Below are 23,042 nucleotides of genomic sequence, written 5' to 3' on the forward strand. Positions count from 1 at the left end.
ATGAAATTCATGGAACATAGTTTATAATGGAAAAAAATCTGGATATTAGGGTACTCGAGTTCTCATTTGAAATTGCCAATCATGTGCCTTTGGGCAAATCAGTCTTTTCAGGCCTCAGTTTCCCTATCTATAAAATGAAGAAGTTGACTATGGTCTCTTGAGTGACTTCGAGCTCTCTGATGCCTTGAAAGTACACATATTGAACAAGCTGGATATTTATGTTAAATGTATTTAATGGCATAAAGATGAGAGGCAAGGAAATTCCAGAAGGAAAGACAGAGGAAGGCCACCATGAGGTTTTCAAAAACTATTTAATCTGTGAGCTCACTTCCCTTTTATGAAGAACTGTTGGCTTTTAAGTCAATAAAAGTCACTCTCCCAGGGCTGAGACTATTTGGGTCTGAGATGTTACCTTAGTGATGGAGAGTGTGGCTGGAACTCAACGCTTTCTGACAATTTGTGCCTGAAGCTCCTGGGGTGGGAGAAGAGGGGACATCTTGTGTATATGAGATGAAATAGAATAATGAGGTCCCCTCAATTCTACCCACAGTAGTGGGGAGAAAGCATTGCAGAAAGGAATGTGTCTTTCCCAAGTGGAAGAGATTGAAAGTTCTGGTCAAAGTCAGAATATTAGAGAAGGGAACTGTGTCTATATCATCCAACACAGTTCCCTCATTTTGTAAATTTTATAAATGAGGAAACTGAGATCCAGCAAGGTTATACAACATAGCCCAATTTATGTTAGAACAAAGCTAAGAATTAGGCTCATGTTTGAAGTGGAAAAGGTCTAGACATGTGAGGATAAGGAACATGCCATTCATCGTGGTATTCTCCAGCTCTTAGTCCGCTGCCTGACACATAGTAGGTGCTTCATTAACGTTGGTCATATGACTGACCAACTGACTGACTTGACTAAATGAATGCATACATACGTTCCTACCTTGTGTTCCCTGGTTCCAGGTAACAGCTGGAACTGCACCCTGCCATTTCAAGCAGAGGACTATCTCATCGGAGATATTAGAAGGCTCTCTCTACTTGCTGAGAGATACTTTTTTTAAAAAAAATCTTCTATTAAATATTTCAAACATTTAGAAAAAGTGCATACTAGGATAACTGGTTCCAGTTCTGTCACCTGCGTACTCTTGGGCATGGAGAGACTTTTCTTGACTAACATTTTTCTTCCTCTGAGTATTGCTTCCTCTTTGTTGATACCAACAGGATAAATGTCAGGGCGCTTACAGGATGTGTGTGGTGGAGCATGACAGAGACCTGGGGTTTCCTTCGATGCGACTGTAGACTTCACAGCGTTAATAGAGGAATGACGGGTAATCAGACGCCCTGGTGTGCTGGGCTGACACTTGGGGGACAGTGGCCACTGCTCTTGTGATTGTGGAACAGAGACGGCTGCAGGAAGTACCCAGTTCAATTGGAGAATTAAAACGACACCTACACAGAGCCATTCTTTGACTTTTCTTCTTCAGGACTCATGTTTTCACATCTTTCCTTTGACTGTGTCCTGCTGTTGCTGCTACTACTTACAAGTAAGTCTGGGCATAGACTTTTGTAATTGGATAGTGCAAGGTAAAGACACAAGGATGGACATTGTTTGTAATAGCAAAAGTTTGGAGGCAACCTAAATGTCCACCAGCAGGGTAGTGGATAAATAAATTGTGATATATCCATCATGCAAAGAGTGAAGCTGACTAAATGTAATGATATGAAATGCCTCTAAGTCATAATGTTAATTGAAAAAAGCAAAGAGCGGAATAATGCATATATTAGACTTCTATTTGTGTGTGTGTTGCAGGGGAGTGGAACTACATGAATGCTTCTAAATGTGTAGGCTCTGGAAGGGCAGCTGGGAAATGGGAAAGAGCAGCAAGCAAGGGAGTAGACTTTTCCAACGCCTTTTATACTGTTTGAATGTTTTACCATGTATATATATTGTTTAAAAAGGCAGTTAATTTTAAAGCTCAAAAGAGCCATACACTAGCTTCTTATTCAGCCAAGGGGTTTTATTCATCATGTGCCTGGTGCTTAAAAAAAAGAGAGATTTGTATTAGGATAACGGCCCTTTGTTGATGAACAGACAACTAGCCCAGATGGGTGAGTTATTTTCCTGGCTGACAACGACCCATTTTCTGATTGTCTGTTTCCATCAGCCTTGCCCTCCGGCGTTCACAGGTCTGGGCCATGGTTCTCTCCTACGGCATTGGTTCTCAAAGTGAGGTTCTGAGACCAGCCATGTCAACAACTCCTAAGAACTTGTTAGAAGTACAAATTCTTAGGGCCAACCCCAGACCTATTGAATCAGGGACTCCAGCATTTGAGCCCAGCCATCTGTGTTTTAACAGGGCTTCCCAGTGATTCTGATGCCCCTGAAGCCTGAGAATCATTGTCATAGTGAATCATCCTCCACACAGGATAGCAGCAGTGCTTTCCCCTTTATTCTACAAGGCATTATTGGCAGTTTTCCTGAAATGGACCAACCTCACTCATTGCCTGCGTCTTGCTCTCCTTCCCTCTTTATTCAGGGTTTTTGGAAGGGGAATACACAGCTGAGGTGGGTCAGAATGCTTATCTGCCCTGCACCTACTCTCCACCCACCTCTGAGGATCTCGTGCCTGTGTGCTGGGGCAAGGCATCCTGTCCTGTGTTTGAATGTCACAGTCTGGTGGTCAGCACCGACGGAAGGAACTTGAAATATCAGATATCCAGCAGATATCAGCTAAAGGGGCATTTATACAAAGGAGACGTGTCCTTGATCATAGAGAATGTGACTTTAGCCGACAGTGGGACCTATTGCTGTCGGATCCAATTCCCAGGCCCAATGAATGATAAAAAATCAAACCTGGAGTTGGTCATCAAACCAGGTGAGTGAACCTTTGTATGCCTTCTTTATAAATAAGATTCACCTGCAGATCATATTAAATATACTGATTGGTCTCACCTCTGACCTCCCCAATTACAGCCTCGGGGGTGGGCCCCTCAGACCTAAAGTTTAACAGGCCCCGTCAGTGATGCCCAGCCATGTTTAATTCTCTCCACCTATTTTGAAACTCATGGATAGGATCTACAGAATGGGAGGAAAGGCCTAGATCAGTGGTTCTGAGACCCTGACTGCTCATTTGAATCACCTGGGTTGCTGGGGTCTCATCCACAAATCAGAGAAATCAGCATCTCTGGAGGTAGAGCCTGAGCACGAGGATTTTACAAAGTCTCTTCCAGGTGATTCTTCCCCACAGTGCAGCCAGAATTGAGAACTACTGGACTGTGTGTGTGTGTGTGTGTTGGGGGTGGGAGGCGGTGCATGTGCTTGTATGTTTTAAGATCTATAGAGTATGTACTTTGTGGCTGATGGAGCTGAGTTCAAATCTAAATCTGCCACTTAGCTGTGTAATCTTGGGCAAGTTATTTAAATGCTGTGACCTCCTCCTCTATAAAATATGATAATAGGGCCGGCCCCGTGGCTTAGCGGTTAAGTGCGCGCGCTCCACTGCTGGCGGCCCGGGTTCGGAACCCTGGGCGCGCACCGACGCACCGCTTCTCCGGCCATGCTGAGGCCACGTCCCACATACAGCAGCTAGAAGGATGTGCAGCTATGACATACAACTATCTACTGGGGCTTTGGGGGAAAAAAATAAAAATAAAATCTTAAAAAAAAAAAATATGATAATACCTCCCATATAGGCCATTGGAAGGATTTTCAGAGATGTTTTATGAAAAGCATTTAGTGTGGCCATTTGTGTGGCAGTTAGTCCTATTATTAACAATTAGACTGTGACAATGATGACTGTAACACTCTTCTTAAAGTGTGTAACCAACATTTTAAGTGTGTGATACACTCTCAACAAAGGTGTCCAGTAGGTTTGGAAGTTGAGCATGTGTTTCTCTTCATTTGTTGTGCTGCCCTTTTGATTCCCTGAAACAAGGTCTCTGCTCTCAGAGAATTCTCATTCTTACATTGGTTTCTGACATTAGCCAAGGTCACCACTGCTCGGAGTCCCTGGAGAGACTTCACTGCAGCCTTTCCAAGGATGCTCACCACCAAGGGACATGGCTCAGGTAATTACACATGAGGTGTAGGAGGAAGACTTTGGCAAGTTGCTGAGTTTAGGGGATTTTGAATATGGGGAAAAGATAAGCAAGTTTAAGAGTAGAGGCATGAATGTTTCCGTGTACCTGAGACAGTATTTGAGGTGAGGGAGGTGATGGAGACAAACCTGTGCTGGGAAAAAGGAGCCCCAGACTAGGATTCTGGATTAGTCACAATTAGCTCTGTGACCTGGGCCAAAGCCTTTCACTTCTCTGGATCTCAGCTACCTCTTCTGTCCAAGGAGCAGGTTCAGAGACTTTTGGACTTCATGACCCAGTCAAATTCCCAACCCCCCAAAAAGAATTTTGGTGATCAATATATTTTTCCAAATAAGGAAAGACAAATTTCTATCTACTATTGACAACACTGCACCAAAAAAGGACAGTCTTTTAAATTAAGTAAATTTAATCTAATGGGAAACTCATTACAATATCATTATTATTTTCTGATTTACACCCAGACTGGTGACATTTTGTCATGAATTGGCTCCAGTCCATGTTCAGGGTTGGTTTAGGTGATTTCTAGGATCCCTTCTGACTGAAATAAAGCCCATCAGCTTCCTCAGATTCCAAGCTCTGGAGGAGGACCATTAAATTCTTCAATTAATTCAGCAAAGACATTTCCATGCTATTCTAGAGGAGAAGACAGAGCCAGAAGGGCAGACCTCCGATCACACTGATCAAGGAGGTTAATCTTAAATATTACCTGTCACAGTCCTGGTCTCTCCTAAACTCTCTGGAGCTCAGCCTTTGTTCCGTAAAATGCGGTTAATAATGGGTAAGTCCCATTTCCTAGTCTCATACATCTCTTAGGTCCCACTTTATGAGATTTAAATAAGAAAGTGTGTCTAAAGCGCTTAGCCTAATGTCTAATCATAGTACGTACTCAGTACATGTTAATTATTGTTATTAATATTATCAATAAGATCTGGAGGCAGAATGAGATTGTGGTTAAGTGCTTCAATAATAGGTAGAAGGGGCTCTAATGTCAGCTCTTCATGCCAGCTTTATGAATTCTGTAAAGTTGCTCAAAGTCTGTGAGGCTCAATTTCCTCTCCTCTACAACGAGGGTAACTCCAGTGCCTACTTCATAAGATTGTTGTAAAGGTTGAATGTGATAATGTATGTAAAGTGCTCAGCGTAGTACCTGGCCCACAGAAAGTACTCAAATATTAGTTATTATTATAGTTATTAACTTCAGCTCTCTAAAGGTTCAATCTTTGGTTGTTCTTTAGTGATTGGTAGCTAACAGCTTTTATGCAATTAGTGAGGAAATTAAGTATGAGGGGAACAGATGATCACCCACATTATGGGCTAATCAAGTCATACCAGATATTTATTGTATGCCATTGCTGTATTTTAAAAAGAATCCTACAACCATAGACCTAGAAGGGACTTCAGGGGTCATGTAGTCCTGCTTTCCCATCCTGTGCTCCAATGCTTTTTACAACATCACCAGGTGGGCATTCACTGTACACCCACACACCTTCCTGGGTGGGAGTTCACTTCCTCACGAGGCAGAGCATTTCCTTAGAGTTGTTTATACTATGAGCAGAAATCTCCTTCCCTTTCGTTTTTACTTGTTAGTTTCTTCCCTCTAGGTCAAGAAAAATGGGGCCAGCTCTTGCATCAAGGAATATAGACACAATACCTATAATCTCCGAGCTTTTCAAAGGCCTGAGAAAATATTTAAACAAACAAAAAAAGGCAATAGGTCCAAAATAGGAAAATAAAATGAAAAATTGAAATTAATGAATATATAATGGCATTTCTATAATATGTAACATTATGTCAATTAGTTACCTGCCAGTCAACTTGTCTGTAGTTATATATATCTTTTCTTTAATGTGAAATGCGGGTGCATTTAATATGTTTGCTGTAAAGTGGAGTGGAGCCTTACCAAGTAAGAGTTCCAAGGATTCTGGAAGGTCCTAAATCCAACTTGAACACAGAACAAATTCAATCTCTCTTCTGCCTGAAGGAAGTAGGACTGGGTCATGGGTGAGTCCTCAGCTCTGAAGGTAAACTTGGTTTGAATCTCAGCTTTGCCAATTAATAACGGTATGCTCTTGGGCAAAATACTTCTCTGAGACTCAGTTTCTTCATCTGAAAAATGGGAAAATAATGGTACCTACCTATTGTGGTGAAGATTAAAAGAGATTGTACGTGTAAAGTGCCAAACACTATCTTTGGCACATAATACTTGCTAGATGGTAACTATTAAATTTATATACTTATAAGACCATCATTTCCACCCCCACTGTTGCCTCCACCCCAACCAAGTCTTGGGCTCTCTAGGAAAAATATTGCAACATCCTGCAACTGTCCCACGCATCTTGGTTGATGGCTATTTATGTGAAAATAAGCCATGATAACCCAGCAGCGCTCTATTTTATTGATTATTTTCACTATAAAATGAAGTAAAAAAAAAAAAAAGTTGTCAGACAATCTTGCCATTTAGACCAAGAAAAATAATTACAGGGAAGCATAAACTGAATTTGCATTAGAAAATCTCGTGTGTGGTTAAGATTCACGTTTACTTAGCTGTTCCACCAATGTGGTTTTTATACTTTAAATGCCTCTTTTTTTCAAAAATAGTTTTAGGCAGAGACCATCCTTTTATAATACTAAAAGCACAGACTATTAAACCAGCATTTAGTCAAATCCTTTACACACAAGAGTTTTCATTAAAGGGTTTAGACTTTTAGGCTTCCAGAAAGTGATCATGACATTTAAGAAGTTTCCGAGTCTCTGACTCAGCCAGAAAAATGAGTATACATGCTTGGTTTTCCCAAAGCCGACAATCTACGTATTGATTTTTTAGAATGCAGTGTCCATGAGGTCAGGGCCTGTGCCCACCTGTTCACTGCTCTGCCCCCCCATGCCTGGCATAGAGTAGGGGAGTAGTACAAGTTCATCGAATGGATAGACAGATAAATTAATAAACAAATAAAAAGGAAAGAAGGTGGGCTGGCAGCTGGGCAATGTGATGTACTCAGTAGTAGTGACAATGTCCAGGTGAAGGTTGTTGAAGACAGGGTAGTTAAGAGTGTATGCTTGTAGCCACGTGGATCTAAATTGGAAGGCCATTTCTGTCATTCACTGAGCTGTGGTACCTTAGGTAAGTCACTTAACTTACTAATTCTCAGCTCCTTCGTCTGCACAATGGGGCTATTAGTCCCTATTTTAGGATAGGTGTTTTGAATGCTAAATGAAATGTTTCACTTAAAGAATTTAGCACAATGCCTGTTCATGGTAAATTGTAACTATAGTTATTATTATATTCATTTTTAGGCAACCAAATACTCTATGTCCCTCTTATTGCGTAAATGTTCAACTTTTTCAAGAAAATTAACTTCTGTTATTTTTCGAAGTCTAATTACAATATAATGCCTGCCTGAGTGTTATCAATGTTGTTGGAATTTTGTAGACCCCGTTAGGGCCCTGTGGACACAACAAACCACGTATTCAACATAGGTCTTCCTGGCAGAAGTCTCCATTTCATAGAACATAAGTAGCTGGGTTCATTATCTAGATGAAAATAATGTGGTCATCCTAAAGTTGATTTGTAAGTGTTCAGTAAATATTGTTGGTCTCCTAATTAATTATTGTGAAGAGTATGCAGTAAAATTAATTTCAAATAGGATTATAGACATCTTTAAGATTTTTTTTTTAACTCAGATAAAATAAAACATTCCTAACTGTTCTATTGGCTATTTTTCCTCTTTATGGCAGAGACACAGACACTGGAGACCTGCCATGATAAAAATCAAACAGTAAGTAACTTTGTGTATGTGTGTGTGTGTGTGTGTGTGTGTGTGTGTGTGTGTGTGAGCTAACATTGTGCTCAACTCAGGGAAAAGAAAGAATGGCTTGAGCCTTCCTGCCTGCCCACTCCTTCCTTGGGAAAAATGCCTTAATCTCCCTTATCTTCAGATTCCTTGGCTGTAACATGCTGCTGATGACAGTTCTAACTGCACAGGCCTGTTGTAAGGGTGGAATGAGGTGATGCATGTAAAATGCCTGCACATAGTAAATGCTGGAAAACCAGACAGAAGAAGCGTTAGCATTTTGTCCCTCTTCTCAGATTTCACAATTGTAGCCTACCGTGGAGGGTTCAAAGACCCTCTCTCTCCCTAGAATATGTTTCTTCTTGCTTCCATTGTAACCCTAATGAGAAAGATTATTTGTTTGTTTAAATTTATTTATGTATGACAAGATACCAGTCAGGAATATTCTAAGCCAAGAATTTATATATCTAACCATCAATAAAGCAATATTTCAATGAACCACAATTTTAGTGTCCCCACCTCAGAGTAAAAGGGAAAATCACTAGAAAGCAAGCTTATAGCAGTGACTTAAAAATTCTTTGAGGACGTATCTAGGAGTCCACATTCATTTGACTCAATCTCTTTTGTGTGTTGACAACCTAGGCTCAGCTTTTTGTATTTGTCCCTCCCCTCTTCCCGATCAAGGACTGCCTTTTAAATACCTCTGTGTATCCACAGTGCTTAACGCACAATACCTTGTGTATAGCACTCCTGCAGTAAATGTTTATTGAATAAATGGAAGATTTAATTTCCTTAACTTCTTTGTTTTAAGTGTTTACTATTATTGTTTTTAAATGGAGGACATGGACTGAAATTTTAGAAGCAGAAGGATTTTCTGTGTGACTCTCAGTTATTAAAAAATCAAATTAATTAGAGCAATAGCCATAATAGCTACCATTGATTGAGCATTATGTACCAGGCTCTGTGCCAAACATTTTATGATTTTTGTCACTTCATTTTCTCAATAACTCTACAAGATGACTTAGCTCTTGGTGACAGAGCTGGAATTGGAACTCAGAACTGTCTGGCTATAAAGTCCTAGCTCTTAAATTACTGTCTTTCTGTGAAAATAAGAGGTTCATTGCAAGACACCAAATTTAGACCACTCTGAAACTCCTTGGGAAGACAAAGGGATCTTGAAAGAGCAGAACTCAACTCTAAAGCCCATTTTTGTTTGGCAGGGAGGGGAGTCCATTTCTAAGAGCTCCTTCTCCACCCACAGCAGAGAAGGGCACATTTTATTCCCTGGCTAACTCCAAAGATTAAGCTAATCCCTTTCTTTGGGTGGTTTGAGGCTTGTCTAGAAGGGGACAGATCAAAGGTGATTTCAAGGTCCCTGTACTCCAGTGATCCTGTGAAAGGGATAGTCTGATGCACAAGTCACGAGACTGGCTGAGCACGCAACCGATTTCTGGCCATTGGCCGCAATTCTGTTTGTGTTTCCATAGCAAATACCCACATTGGCTAATGAGTTACAAGACTCCGGCGCCACCACCAGAATGGGCGTCTACATCGGAGCAGGGGTCTCTGCTGGGCTGGCTCTGGCTCTTATCTTTGGTGCTTTAATTCTCAAATGTAAGTCATTTAGTGTTACTTCTCTCTCCCTCTGATAAGAAACTGCTAATGTGGGAACCAACATAATCCTAGATAGAAATATAAATTTATATTTATACCTAAAGGTGATTAGAATAAATATCCTTTAGTCCTTTCAAACCCTAACAATAATAAGAGCTAATTTTAATTCAATGCTTACGATGTACAGGCAGGCATTGTGCTAAATATTTTATATACATTTTATCATCATCACCATCTTATAAGGTAGGTAGTAGTATTATTCCCATTTTACAACAGAGAAGAGTAAAGCTTAGAGAGAGTAAACTACTTCCCAAGGTTTCAGAATTAGTTAAGTGGCAAAGCTAGAATTCAAATCCAGGCAGGCTGATTCCAGTACCTGTTCTTTTATTTTTTGTTAAGAAAACAAACCTCTTTAATTCATGAACACATCCCGGTTTATTAGAAAGCACAACAATGAAAATTATTTCCTTCTGTGCATTTTTCTATCTCATCTTTTCTCAGACATGGGTCTTTAGAGAGGGGTAGCAAGTCCTTTAACACTGGGTCATGGCCAGGATTGCAGTATTTGTATTTTCCTCCATTGAGGCACTCAGCACACAGTGTTTTTTCTAAGTTACTTATCTTTATTTTAAAAAACTTTAATAAAGTATGATTCATATACAATAAACTGCGTATTTAAAAGTGTGTTCAACTTGATGAATTTCAATAGATGATTACACCTGGGAAACCATCACCGTAGTCAAGACCCAAACACTTCCATCACCCCAAAGGCCTCACATACTTTTACAATTGTGATATATTCTCTTCTTTTAGTGGGCAGAGGCCAAGGCCTCATGCCCCAGGGCTTAGTGCATTCTAGCAGCTTTCCTTTCTAATATACAAACATGGAGTGCGTGTAGGGTGACCAACTGTCCTAGACTTGCCCGGGACTGAAGGAGGTTCCTAAATGGGGGACTTCCAGTACTAAAACAGGACGGTCCAGGGAAAACTGGGATGAGTTGGTCACCCTAACTCTGTAGCTTGAAGCTGCTGAGCGCTTTACATGCATTAAATCCTCATAACTACCCTATGAGATAGGTACTAATATTATTCTAATTTAACAAAAGGAGAACCAGCGTGCTGAAAGGTTAAGTAACTTACCCAAAGTCACATGATTAATTGATAGATATAGGATTTGAAACCAAGGTTGTCCTGCTTCTCACCATTATGTTGTTCTGCCATTATCAGTAAATGGTTTGTTCAGAGAAAGAAACTACCCCACCCACACTTACCTGGTTTACAGAGAGGTAACAGTGGAGTTTGTGAATTGATCACGTGAATTTAAGTCTATGGGTTGACAAGGAGCAGTGATAACACTCACTATCATTTTGAGTTCTGCCAAGGCCTAGATACTAGGGACAATTCTAGTTTGTGTAAAGGTATTTGAAAGGAGATTAATGAGGAGTTAGAGAAGTCTGATGCTTTGTACACACGTATATATTACTCCAAAAACATGGCTACTTAGAACAGATGGGAAAGTCCTGTTCAATTTGCAATCTTTTCCCTAGAAGTTGCTGGAGAAAATCTTATAACCAAGGTGACAGGTTTTTAAGTCATGACATCAAAGCCATAAAGTGGCACTCAATAATGCCCAGCAGTCCTATATCTTTCTGGTGCATTCTCTGAGATGAGTTTCCATACCTCACTGCCCCTCAAATCTCCCTCTGAGGAGAGGCCTGTTCCATCTCCTTTGCATTAGCCAAGACTTCATTCCTCCTTTTATCCCTTTCTCTAGAATCATCTCTCCCTTTCTATTTATGTTATTTTCATTAGCATAAAAATGTGTTCTAGTTCACACATTTGTCTCCAGCTACTCTCATATCTCCACTCTCCTTCATGGCCATATTTCTCAAATGAGTTGTCCCTACTTCTCACCCCCCTGAATTCTTCAACCCACCATCTAACTGCGACCCCTGAAGCACCATGGGAATAGTTTTAGTCAAGCTCAACAATGACCTCCATTTTGCTAAATCCAACAGACATCTCTATCTTCATTGTAGTCCATCTTTCAGCAATCTTTAACCAAGTTGACTCTCACTCATTTTAGAAAGTATTTCTTCTCTTTGCTTCTGAAACACCACTTTCCTACTTCAATGGCCATTCCTTTTCAATCACTTTGTTATTTCTTCTTCTTTGGTTTGACTTTTAGATGTTGAACTTCCTCAGGGCTGGCCCTTTTCTTCTCTATTTAACCTCTAAGTGATGACCTATATTCTCATAGACTTAAACGTCATCCTTAATTTCTCTCTCCAGCTCTCAGAGTGTTGGTACTGATTTCCAACTGTCCAATTGATATCTCTGCTTAGATGTCTCCCACATTTAACATGTCCAAAATGGAGCTCTAGATTCTATATTCCATCTTCCCAGAACCCAACCTCTCCTTCCCTGGTCTTCCCCATCATAGAGTTTCACCACCAGCCGTCTGGTTGCTTAAGCCAGAAAGCCAGAAGACATTCTTGAATCCTCTCTTTCCTCACTCCTAACACACAATCCAACTTCAATTCTTGCAGAGTCTTTCTCCAAAATATATCTAAAATCCATTCATTATTCTGCATCTCTCTCAGTCACCACCTTACTCTGAGGCACCATCATCTCTACTTATGTCCTTATTTTTTATACCCTCTTTTAATCCATTCTCCATGTAGCAGCCAGAGTGATCATCTTAAAACCTAATCACATATTTCTGCCCTTCAATTATTTACTACGAGTCTTAGAATAAAATCCAAACCCTTGATTATTACTTAAAAGATCCTATAGGATCTAGCCCCAGCCTACCTTTCAGATCTTATCTTGGGCCACTCTCTTGTTCCAACCATGATTTCAGTTTCAGGCACTTATCACCACATTTACCAGGGGTTCTCTCTACCTGGAATGTTGCCCCTGGTTCTTTACTTGCCTGACTCATTCTCTTTTTTCAGAACTGAGCTTAAAGGTCATCTCATCTGAGAATTCTTTCCTGCTCACCCTCTCTATTATCTGTTCCAGTGCACTGTTGGTTTTCTTTATATCACATCACAATTTGAAATTATTTTATTTTCCTATTTACTGTTCTTTCTTTCTTTTTTTCTTAAATGCCTCCTTCATGAGAACACAAGCTTCATGAAGTCAGGGCTCATAATTCACCTTTGTGTCCCTGGTGCTTAGCATACTATCAGACAAATATTAGGTTTTCCATATATTTGTTGAATATGAAAAATGCATCTTTATTACTTTCTAGCATAGTTCATGTAATAAACCAAGACACACATTGATAGTTTGACTCAATTCAATATAAGAGGAGATCAGATTTCCCTAAACTTGCCTCCAGTGAGCCCATTTTATTTCTTATCTCATTTATTTTATGAAAGAATTTTTAATTGACTTCTCTTCCCCCCTTTCCCCTAGGGTATTCTCATAGCAAAGAGAATTTACAGAATTCAAGGTAAGAATAATGGGTAGAGTAGGGGAAGGTGGGACTCTTGGAGGCTGCTACTCTCATATGCTTTGATCTTTGCTCTGGAAGTCCTTACCTGGGACTTTGGGATTTAAACTTATACTTCCTTTTTGCTTTAGGCCTAGATTTATGAAATGCAAATTCAACACATTGCTCTGTTTACTACCTGATCCCTCTAGCTTCCTTAGTCCTAACGTTAAGATATAGAATTTATCTCCCCATTGATAGGAAATGCTTATTTAGTTCTGAATTAATGGATTTTTTTCAATGAACTGACCCTTGAGTTGATTGAGCACCTACTACATCCAGGCTCTGGGCTGGCCATTGGGTTAAGGAAGTGAACAAGAAACCCAGAATCTACTCTCAGGGCTTTAACAACTCAGTCCATGTGTTCTTAACTCTGATTGCCCATTAGAATCACCTAGAGCACTTAAACATACTCTTGCCAACCCCAGAGCAAATAAATCAGAATCTTTGGGGATGAGGCCTAAGCATAGGTATTTTTCTAAAAGCTATCCAGGTGATCCTAAAGTGCAGACAGGGATGAGAACTACCAGTTTATTATATCTCAGTCTTAGACTCTATTCCTGACTATATTACAGACACACATACACACACCCATTCCAAATACACATAGCTTACATAACTTTTACTAGATTTTAGTGACATTTGGTACGAGTAGAATGAAACACAGTTCAAGAAAAAATGACTTTGCCCATTGAATACTATCTAAACCACTGATAATTTTAGACTAAGTATAGAGAGTATAATGATGAAGACAAAATAGCCTGTAGTAAAAAATGTCAGGGGCTGGCCCAGTGGCATAGTGGTTAAGATCACGTGCTCAGTTTCGGCGGCCTGGGGTTCACTGGTTCGGATCCTGGGTGCAGACCTATGCACCCACTCTTCAAGCCATGCTGAGGCAGGTGTCCCACATAGAGCAACTAGAAGGATGTATAACTGTGACATACAACTATCTACTGGGGCTTTGGGGAGAAAGAGGAAAAAGAAAAGGAAAAAAGGAGGAAGATTGGCAACAGATGTTAGCTCAGGGTCAATCTTCCTTACAAAAAAAAAAAAGTCAAATAAGGACGAATAAAATATTTAATTATCAATGGTTTTAGATCATCTGTGCCAGTATTCTTTATTAGAGCTGAAATCTAAAATGTGGTAATATCCATAGGTAATATTTACATACATTAATTCATTAATTTCACAAATTATTTGTGAAATTGGTTAATGTTCATCTCTACGTATAAAGTAAACTCCATAGAAAACTAGAAACTTGTCTGCCACATTAACAACTGTCTCCCCTAGCACAGCACCTGATACGTAGTAGGCACTTAGTAAATATTTGATGACTGAATGAAGAAATAATCCTTTACAGCAGCCCTTTGAGATAGAGCACTCATTATTCCCATTTTATAGATGAGGCCTCTAAGACACAAAGTTTACTAATATGCAGGCTCCATGGGATTTTTGTGTCTTGTTCACTGCTGTATCTCTTGCTACATAGAGCAGTGTGTAACACACTAAATATCTCTTGAATGAATGAATGAAAAAACCAAACCCAACTTACCCAAGGTCGTGTGGCTGGTAAGCAACAGAGAGAGAATTGAAACTCAAATCTGATTGGATCTATAACATACTCATTTTTTTTTCTTTTTGAAATTGTTCAAGCCCACAGAAGAACTGAAATAACAGTACAAGGAACAATAGAATCCTTCACCTCAACACATGTGATTTAACATTTTGACATGTTTGCTTTATCTGCTTCTCTATTTATAGAGTTCACAATTTTTTTCTGAACCATTTGTAAGGATGATTCAGACATCTTGACACTTCACCTAAACACTTCAATCTGTACTTCCTTAGAATGAGGATGTCTTCTTAGATAACATAATGCCAAATTTTTATACCTAAGAAAATTAAGATTAATTCAAATTTCCTCAATTGTTGCCCAAATTATTTTATTGCTATTTTATAGTTTTTTTCACCTAGTCAGGACCCGATCAAGGATCATGTACTTCATTTGGTTGCTGTCTCTTCAGCAAAGCCTATTCTCTTAACTATTCTATGTTGCCCGGGTAGTGCTTAACTCAACTGCAACATTTTATTTCCACAGCCTCATCACTTTGGGCAACCCCTCTCCCTTAGGGTTAGAAAATACAGTAGCAGAGGGGATGCGCTCGGAGGAAAACATCTATACCATTGAGGAGAACGTATATGAAATGGAGGATCCGTATGAGTATTACTGCTACGTCGACAGTGAGCAGCAATCCTGACAACCTCTGAGTTGTCACCTTTCAACGCCATCAGATCCAACTACTTCATTTTTGAGCTTGGTCTTGTCTTTGAAAACTATGAAATATGTCAGCTGACTTGTTTTAGAGGCTCTATCCATGGCCATCAAGCAGAGTTTTTCCATTTTCTGAAGATAATTAACTCACATGGGGATTGAACTGTGACCTGCACTCTACTTAGGCACATTACTTCTGTATTCCAGCCGATGGGCTACCCAACTCAGAGAATGCTAATCAAGGCGTTAGAGCTCAAATGGGCTTTTATACAGAGTAAGAATTCTTAATATGGGATCTCGGAAATTCAATCTTATCATGTGTCCATGAAGTTCCTGAAAATATAGGGAAAATTATGTGCTGAGATGTATGTAAATGTCTTTTTTGGCACAGAAAGTACAAAGGAGTCACTGATCTTCAAAGAGATGTGTGACCCACAAAAGGATAAGAAACTACTGGAGTAGGACTAGATGGTCTTGAACGTTCTCTCTGAGTCTCATGGTTTATATGTCTTTGAATGTTGATTCTCCAACAGTAAGTGCCACTGCACAGCTCTCCCTTGTCAGTTAAGAAGACTGCCCAGCAAGGCCTGTGTTGCGGCAGGAGCTCCGGGAGAAAAAGGAAGTGTACTTGGTGTGTTTTGCCAAGTTTTGCTTGGGGTGCACTCAAAGGGAAATATCTCTAACCAACTTCTCCATTCATGGAGAGAACTGGAGCTGTGTTTTTCACAGAGGAGGAAGCAGTAACTGGGATGGAGATTTTGTTTCCTGGTGGAAAGAAGGCAAATGGCTCCAGTAATCTGTATTTGTCAGTGTCAGATCCCTTGATGGAGAGACAATAGTCCCTAAGCTTCAATATCAAGATGGTGGCAACTAGGTCTACCTTGCTTATTTTTTGCCTTTCTAGTGCCTTACACAGCTCTGACACATAGCAGAAATTTACTAAATAGCTTTGGATTGAAAAAAATTAAATAAGCAGAAAGATAGCTTTTTGGAAAGATTTTTCCATTGGAGATCTCAGACAGAGCTCTGTAACTTCACTTCTTGGAGAACTCACAAACACCCTTACACTCCCATATGTGCTCTTATCTAGGCCAAAGTGCCCTTTGTTTCTCAGCATCATCTCCCAGCTCAGGCCCTTGGAAGTCTGTTACTCTCTTGTCTCTTCCTCCCTTTGTGCTGAGCCCTCTGCAGCACGTGAAGAATCAATCAAGAATATGGGCTGTTGCTGCCTGAAAACTACTCCTCCCCATGTGATGACTAAAGTGCTACTGTGCCACATGCAGAAGATGTTGGTCACCAAAGATGCAGGCAGCCTGTTTGTTTGTTTCTAGAAGTCTTCCCGGCAATCTTGTTGTGTGAATTACAGGGTTTGGGCTGCATCTAGACAGTTTTGGGAAGCACTGGCTTTCTACAGGGTGATATGTAAGGGAGATCATTTTGCAAAATTATAGGAAGTGGCTCTCATACAAGCTGAAAAATTAATCATAAGCATTTTAAAGTAATGAAATTCTAGAGGGAAGGGACTTCAGAACACATTCGGACCAGATCAGGGGTTCGCTCCCAAAAGAGATTTTTATCCCACAAAAATGTTTATACAAGGGTATATATACAAGAATGATCATTGTCACGGTGTTTGTAAGAGACTTCTTCCATCAATAGTGAAATAGTTGATTATTGTCGTGTGTCAACAGACTGGTGCAGTTAAAAAGAATTAAGTGGTTTCATCACTGAGCTGTTTTGCTAATTCAGAAATATTTATTAAGTGCTCACTATGTGCCAGGTACTCTGGTGTTGAGATGATAGAGAGATACCAAATAGACACATCCCTGACCCCCTAGAGCTTCTAGTTGATCTGATGGGAAGGAGGATTCATTCCCTTCATTCATTGAGTGAACATTTATGGGCACCAGCTTTGTGCCAGAAACTGTTCTGGTCCCTAGAAGTATAGCGATGGAAGAAGCAGACATAATCTCTACTTTCACAGAGCTTACATTACCTGTCAGAGGAGAATGCTATATTGCTAAGTCAAAAGAAAAAAAAAGTTCTAAAATAGTGTATAGTATATAGTAAATAGTATATAGTTGCTGCTAATTTTTTCTTTTGCCTTAAAAAAATCTGGAAGAGTATACCCAAATTAATGTTGTTACCCCATGGGGCAAATGGTCAAGAGAGAGATTTTTCACTTTTTCCTTTTATATACTTCTGTAATTATTTGAATTATTTTCTCCATTTTCTTTTGTAATAAAAAAGTTAGATTTCAGTATTATAGCAATGTTTTCCTGTCTGCCTTCCTCATCATAGAAACAAATGAAGAAATCAATAAGTTAAGTTCAAGGTCATGGCCAACAGTAGAGCGTGGCAGCAAGCCAGGGCTGGAACCCTGGTTTCAATTATTTGGAATGAGGAAGATGGCAGAAAGGGGAACAAAAAGCTGCAAAGGGTCCAGATGACAGAGGTTAACTTAATTAACAGCAGTGTGGTAAGATTGAATGCATTCTTAGAAGTGCCTTAGGATTGCTCTTCCAGAGTTCTGCCATAAGAACCCCACAGGGCAAGAGGGGTCTCCCTGATCTTTTTAGACTGAAGAAGTAAGGTCTTGCCACGTTTTATCCGCCTATCACTTCTTCTAGATTTGGAATTACAGAGGCAGAAATTCCAAGCTGTTCAACCCTTCACTAATTGATTTTTGGGCATCCCCTCATGCCTAGTCCCATTTAAATTTAATTTTCATTTAAATTTAAATTAAAAAAATTAAACTGAACACTAATTTTGTCTCTAGATTTCTATTGAGAAAATCTGGATTCTTCTGGAGATAAGTAGAGATGCCCTAGAGCTGTAATTTTTAAGATTTTCCATCATTCTTTTCTGGGACTCAGCTGGGAAACGGGAAAGAAAAGGGGGGCAGCTGGGCCATTTGGTTGGAGGGTTCTCAAGCTCAAGGAGGGCTGATTTTGGCCAATTTTCAGCGGAAACCTGTGCAAAGGAGCAGTATGAGTCAGAAATGTTAGTTTCAAGCTTCCAGATCCTCTGTATCTTTTTCTCAGTCATATTGACTGCAATGATTAAAGTCATTCCAAGTCACTCATTCACGCAGAGTAGTGATTTCTTTTGTGAATTCTTGTTCAAATTCCTTCTGCTTATGGTGTGACTCTCTTTTTCCAGAGAAAGCAGTGAGAGTTTTTTTTAAATGGTTATTTAAGCTATTAATATGTGGCATCACATCTGTTTAAATATGCACATTATTTTAATGTAATTGTTTTGTGGGTGGGTCACCTTTGGAAAATATTTCATTATAACTTTATAGTCTATACTAAAATCTGCTTCATGATAAGCTGATATCTTGTTCTTTATAATTTCTACAATTTGTATTTATACGTATTCATTTTAAACCTAGTTCATGTAAAACAGAAAAATTTTACATTCCAATGCAGTGTTTATCTTCTCTTAGCTCTGAAATGTCTGTATATCTATATATCTGTATCTAATCTGTTTTTAATTTTATTATCCACAATTTTACTTGCCATTACTGCTCAATTGCACGCTGAATTTAGTTCTTGTTCAGAAAACACTTAAGTAAAATGTAACAACTGTATAAATGTAGGTGAAAGTTGTTTCACACAGTTTTGTTATACTAAAAATATAGATTTTTGGTTCATTTCTTTATCCCAAAGTTCACCACTAGAGCTTAAAAAAAATCTCTTGACTTTAGTGTTGGCTAAATCTGAGGGTTGAAGTAAGGATCCAATTGCAAGAGAGCTTTAAACTCTGCCAGCTGCCCAGGACTCAGTGACGTCCTCAGAGCAACATGCCTTTCCGTACTCTCCCAGCAACCCCACTAGTCCAGCAAAAATTCCTATTACATAAGCAGCAGCCAAACAGCTTCTAATCACCATAGGAGAAATGAGTTATCTGAATTGATGGAATTTCAGGTAAAAGCTAAGAAATATGACATTTAGTTATCTAGTTGCCTTATTTCAAGTAAATGGGTTTACAAGGGACACTCTGGGTGGGAGAGTCTTAGCCAGTTGCCTGAGAGTATGTTGAGACTCTGAGTAAGAGACTCCCTGTTTAAGCAGAAGACACACATCTTGTTAGATTGCTGATTTCCCTTATTGTTGTTTTTTAACTTTTTATTTTGAAATAACTTGAGATTTACGGAAAAATTACAATGATAGTACAGAGTTCCTGTATTCACCAGTTTTCCCTAATGTTAACAGCTTACATAACCATGGTACATTTGTCAAAACTAAGACATTAACATTGATATGATACTATTAAGTAAACTACAGACTTTGCTTGGATTCCTACTATTCATTTTTAAATTTATAAATTAAATGCTTTGTGAAAAATATTGTAAAGTTTAGGTTAAACGTGAAAGTCCCTATTTCCTGTCCTCGCCATCAAACCTTCTCTGTAATCCCACTCCCTAGGAGCAATCAGTGTTATTGCTTTATCCTTCTGGACCAGCGCTGTCCAATAGAAATAAAATGCCAACTGCGTAGGTAATTTTAAATTTTCTACTGGCCACATTCAAAAAAGTAAAAAGAAGCAGGTGAAATTAATTTTAAGAATACATTTTATTTAACTCAATCCATCTAAAGTATTATCAATTCCATGTAGAATAAATATAAACATTATCAAGAGTTTACTTTTTTTTATTGTAAGTCTTCAAGATCCAGTGAGTATTTTACATTTAGTGTACATCTCAATTCTGACTGGTCACGTTTTAAGTGCTCAATAGCCTCATTGGCTGGTGGCTACCATTTTAGCACAGTTCTGGACCATTCTCTATTCTCTCTCTCTCCTACACACGCGCACACACACACACACACGTTTTAACTTAATTTTTTCCCACTATTTATAGGAGACCATGGATCCATATCAGAATATATGGAACAGCAGCCTTTATTTAGATAGTTATGTAGTGTTAAGTAGAACAAATATGCATAATCTATTAAATCACTTCCTCACGCATAGATATTTAGGGTTTTTTTCCATTTCAAATAAGGCTGCAAGGAACATTCTTTATACAAAAACCTATGTGCATTTGTGTACTTCCAAAGCATACAGTTCTAGAAATGGAATTGCTATGTCAAAGGACATGATCGTGTTTGAAGTACAATGACTATAGGACAATAATATATTTTTAAACAAATATGCCAGTCATTGTATTGCTAAACGTATATTATCTTTCTCAAGGCAGTCATTTTATAAAACTATTTATTCCAGCAATGTTCCTTGTGCTCAAAATGATTTGTTTTTTTTTTTTTTGGAAATTTGACTTAAGAACCAGTTTAAAAAATACCTGGGCCAAGTGACTCTCACAGGCCTTGTTCCTTTGTAATCACAGTTATGGTTTATTCACTCATTTATTTCCTCCCTCCGTCTCTCCCTTCATTTCACCCATCCATCCACTACCCACCGACTCACTCACCCATCCATCCATCCATCCATCCATCCATCCATCCATCCATCCAAGAAATAGCTTCCTAATTGGCATCATACTATTCCATTTTTGCTCTCCCAGTAGTCCATTCTCCTCACACAGCAGCCTAAGTATTTTCTTTTTCTTTTTTTCGTTCATCAACCAGGGTCAAGTACTCTGTTGTTTAAACCCTTTCAACAGATTCCCATGGGACTGGATTTCAGCTGACCTCACCAACCTCTCCTTATTCTCTGTGTTTCAGCCACACTGGTCTTCTTTCTGCTTCTAGAACAAACTAAGTTCTTTCTGGCTCCAGTGCATTTTCAATGGAGTTGTTTCCCTCTGTTTGGAATACTTCTCTCAGACTATTTGCAGAGCTGTCTCTATCTCATCTTTGAGTTTCTTGCTTAAATGTCATCTAAGAGCTTTCTCTGACCACCCTATCCAAAGTACCAACCTCCCCATCTCTAGTCCAGTTTATTTCCTACATGGTTTATTCAAATCTGAAATTCTCTTATTTGTTTACCTTTTTGGTGATTTGCCTCCCCTGACCCTCAACTAGAAAGTAAACTCTATCATTCATCACATACCCCAGGGACTTAGTATAATACTTGACTTGTAGGGGATGCTAAACAAGCATTTGTTGACTGACTGACTGACTGAATATACACCTGCTATATTGCAAACTCAAGCCATGACACAGGTGCTACAGATACAAAGATTCATGTTTACCTTCAAGGAAGTCAGAATCCAGCAGGGGCAGCCTGATGTTAAAGAAAATGATTACAATCCAAGGCAATAAGCATTAGCAGACCTGCATACTAGGTTCTGAACGATACAGAAAAACATTTTTTGATGATGTTTTTATTTTTTTTCTTTTTCCTAGAAATACTAATTCTTGTCTTTACCGATTAATTAATTTCACTCTATAAAATTCTAGGTGACTCGCAGAGAATAAGGATAGCCTGACACACAACAGGTGCTCAATAAATATTAATTGGGTGAACATGTGAAGTGATACAAGTGACATAGATTCTAAGAGCAGGCCCCTAAATAAATATATAGTGACCCGATGTATTTTCTACTTTGTAGAAAAACATGTGCATTGCAGTGTAAGCACTTGTATATTTATTAAAGTATTATTTCACAATCTTGCATCTTTCTAAGTGCTTGACGATGTCTGGATGTAGCTTTAGGCAACTTAAGTTGCTTTCTTTTCTCTCTATCTTGGATAAAGAAAAGAATGGTTGTAATTAGGCTGTGAAAAATACATTATGTGAATGTAAAAGACTTCCACTTTTGTGAGAATGCACAGTTTGGGAACTTGCTTGTTTTGGGGGGATTTTTCTTTAGTTAAAACGTTTTGCATATATTATATGAGCAGTACATTGGTACATTGGTTAAAGTCCCAATGCCCACCACCAACACAGTGCCTTGACAAGGGTTTCCACAGAGCTCAGCATACATTTTGAATAATTGCTACTAGCACAGGCAGTTCAGCTTGGTGCCGGGTCCTGCAGTGGTCCTGATTTGGGAGAGTACAGAGTCCTTTAGAAAACCAACCTAACCCTATCTGATAAAACCCCAGTGCTGTTGCCACTCATCTCCCCTAAAATGGATGTGGAGGAAATGTGTCACAATCGTGCGATAATGCAGCAAGGCACACTCATTAAAAGTGAAAGTTTTAATCCAAACACAAACCCCTGATGTGAATGTTTTTAAGTAGACAACATCGATTGTTTTTGTTTCAGAGGTTAAAAAAAAGGCCCCATAATATCATAATTTCTTGGGGAAGCATTCTGTGTTACAAAAGTGGTGCCCTCTAGCTGTCTGAGTAGAATTTCAACTCACATCCAGTTTTCTCACATCCTTGTCAAACACAGCTTGAAAACCCTGAGTCTCAGTCGACATGTTATTAACATCCGCAAGACGTATATAAACTACATTGGTGCACGAGGTACCTCTACTTCATTCTTATTAAAGGTGGTAGATCATTTTCCTAAACTTCTGAGAGCAGGGACTGTGGGTTTGTTTTGTTGGCTTAGAATGGTCCATTGCTTAGCAGGGGTTCCTAATAAATATTTGGTGAAATAATGTTTGTTGAGTGACAAGACCAGTGGAGTAGAAGTAGGTAAATCTGGCTTTCACTTCTGCATCTGCCCCAGGTGACTTCTATAGGCTCCATATTCTATTCCTCTTTTTGGTCCTCAGTTTATTCATCTATAAATTGAGAGGGTTGGCCCCAAGTAGTTTAAGGCCCCTTCCTGTATAAACAGTCTGAAAGTACACCGTATGACTTTTCAGGCCTAGAATTTGACCTAAAATCAAGATCTGTGCTGAATCGTT

The 23,042-nt window shown here is 39.1% G+C and overlaps 1 protein-coding gene across 1 annotated transcript; it reads left to right on the forward strand.

Moving 5' to 3' along the window:
- Nucleotides 1-1,259: 1,259 nt before the first annotated feature.
- On the forward strand, nucleotides 1,260-17,545 carry HAVCR2 (hepatitis A virus cellular receptor 2). The gene is made up of 7 exons (XM_004428601.3): nucleotides 1,260-1,541; nucleotides 2,535-2,873; nucleotides 3,982-4,065; nucleotides 7,831-7,871; nucleotides 9,374-9,500; nucleotides 12,924-12,960; nucleotides 15,098-17,545. The coding sequence occupies exons 1-7, from the start codon at nucleotides 1,487-1,489 to the stop codon at nucleotides 15,255-15,257; spliced, it is 843 nt and encodes a 280-aa protein (XP_004428658.3). The 5' UTR covers nucleotides 1,260-1,486; the 3' UTR covers nucleotides 15,258-17,545.
- Nucleotides 17,546-23,042: the final 5,497 nt, after the last annotated feature.

Source organism: Ceratotherium simum, chromosome 4 (genome assembly GCF_057802395.1).
Source record: "Ceratotherium simum simum isolate JZ-2026a chromosome 4, ASM5780239v1, whole genome shotgun sequence".
Taxonomy (NCBI): domain Eukaryota; kingdom Metazoa; phylum Chordata; class Mammalia; order Perissodactyla; family Rhinocerotidae; genus Ceratotherium; species Ceratotherium simum.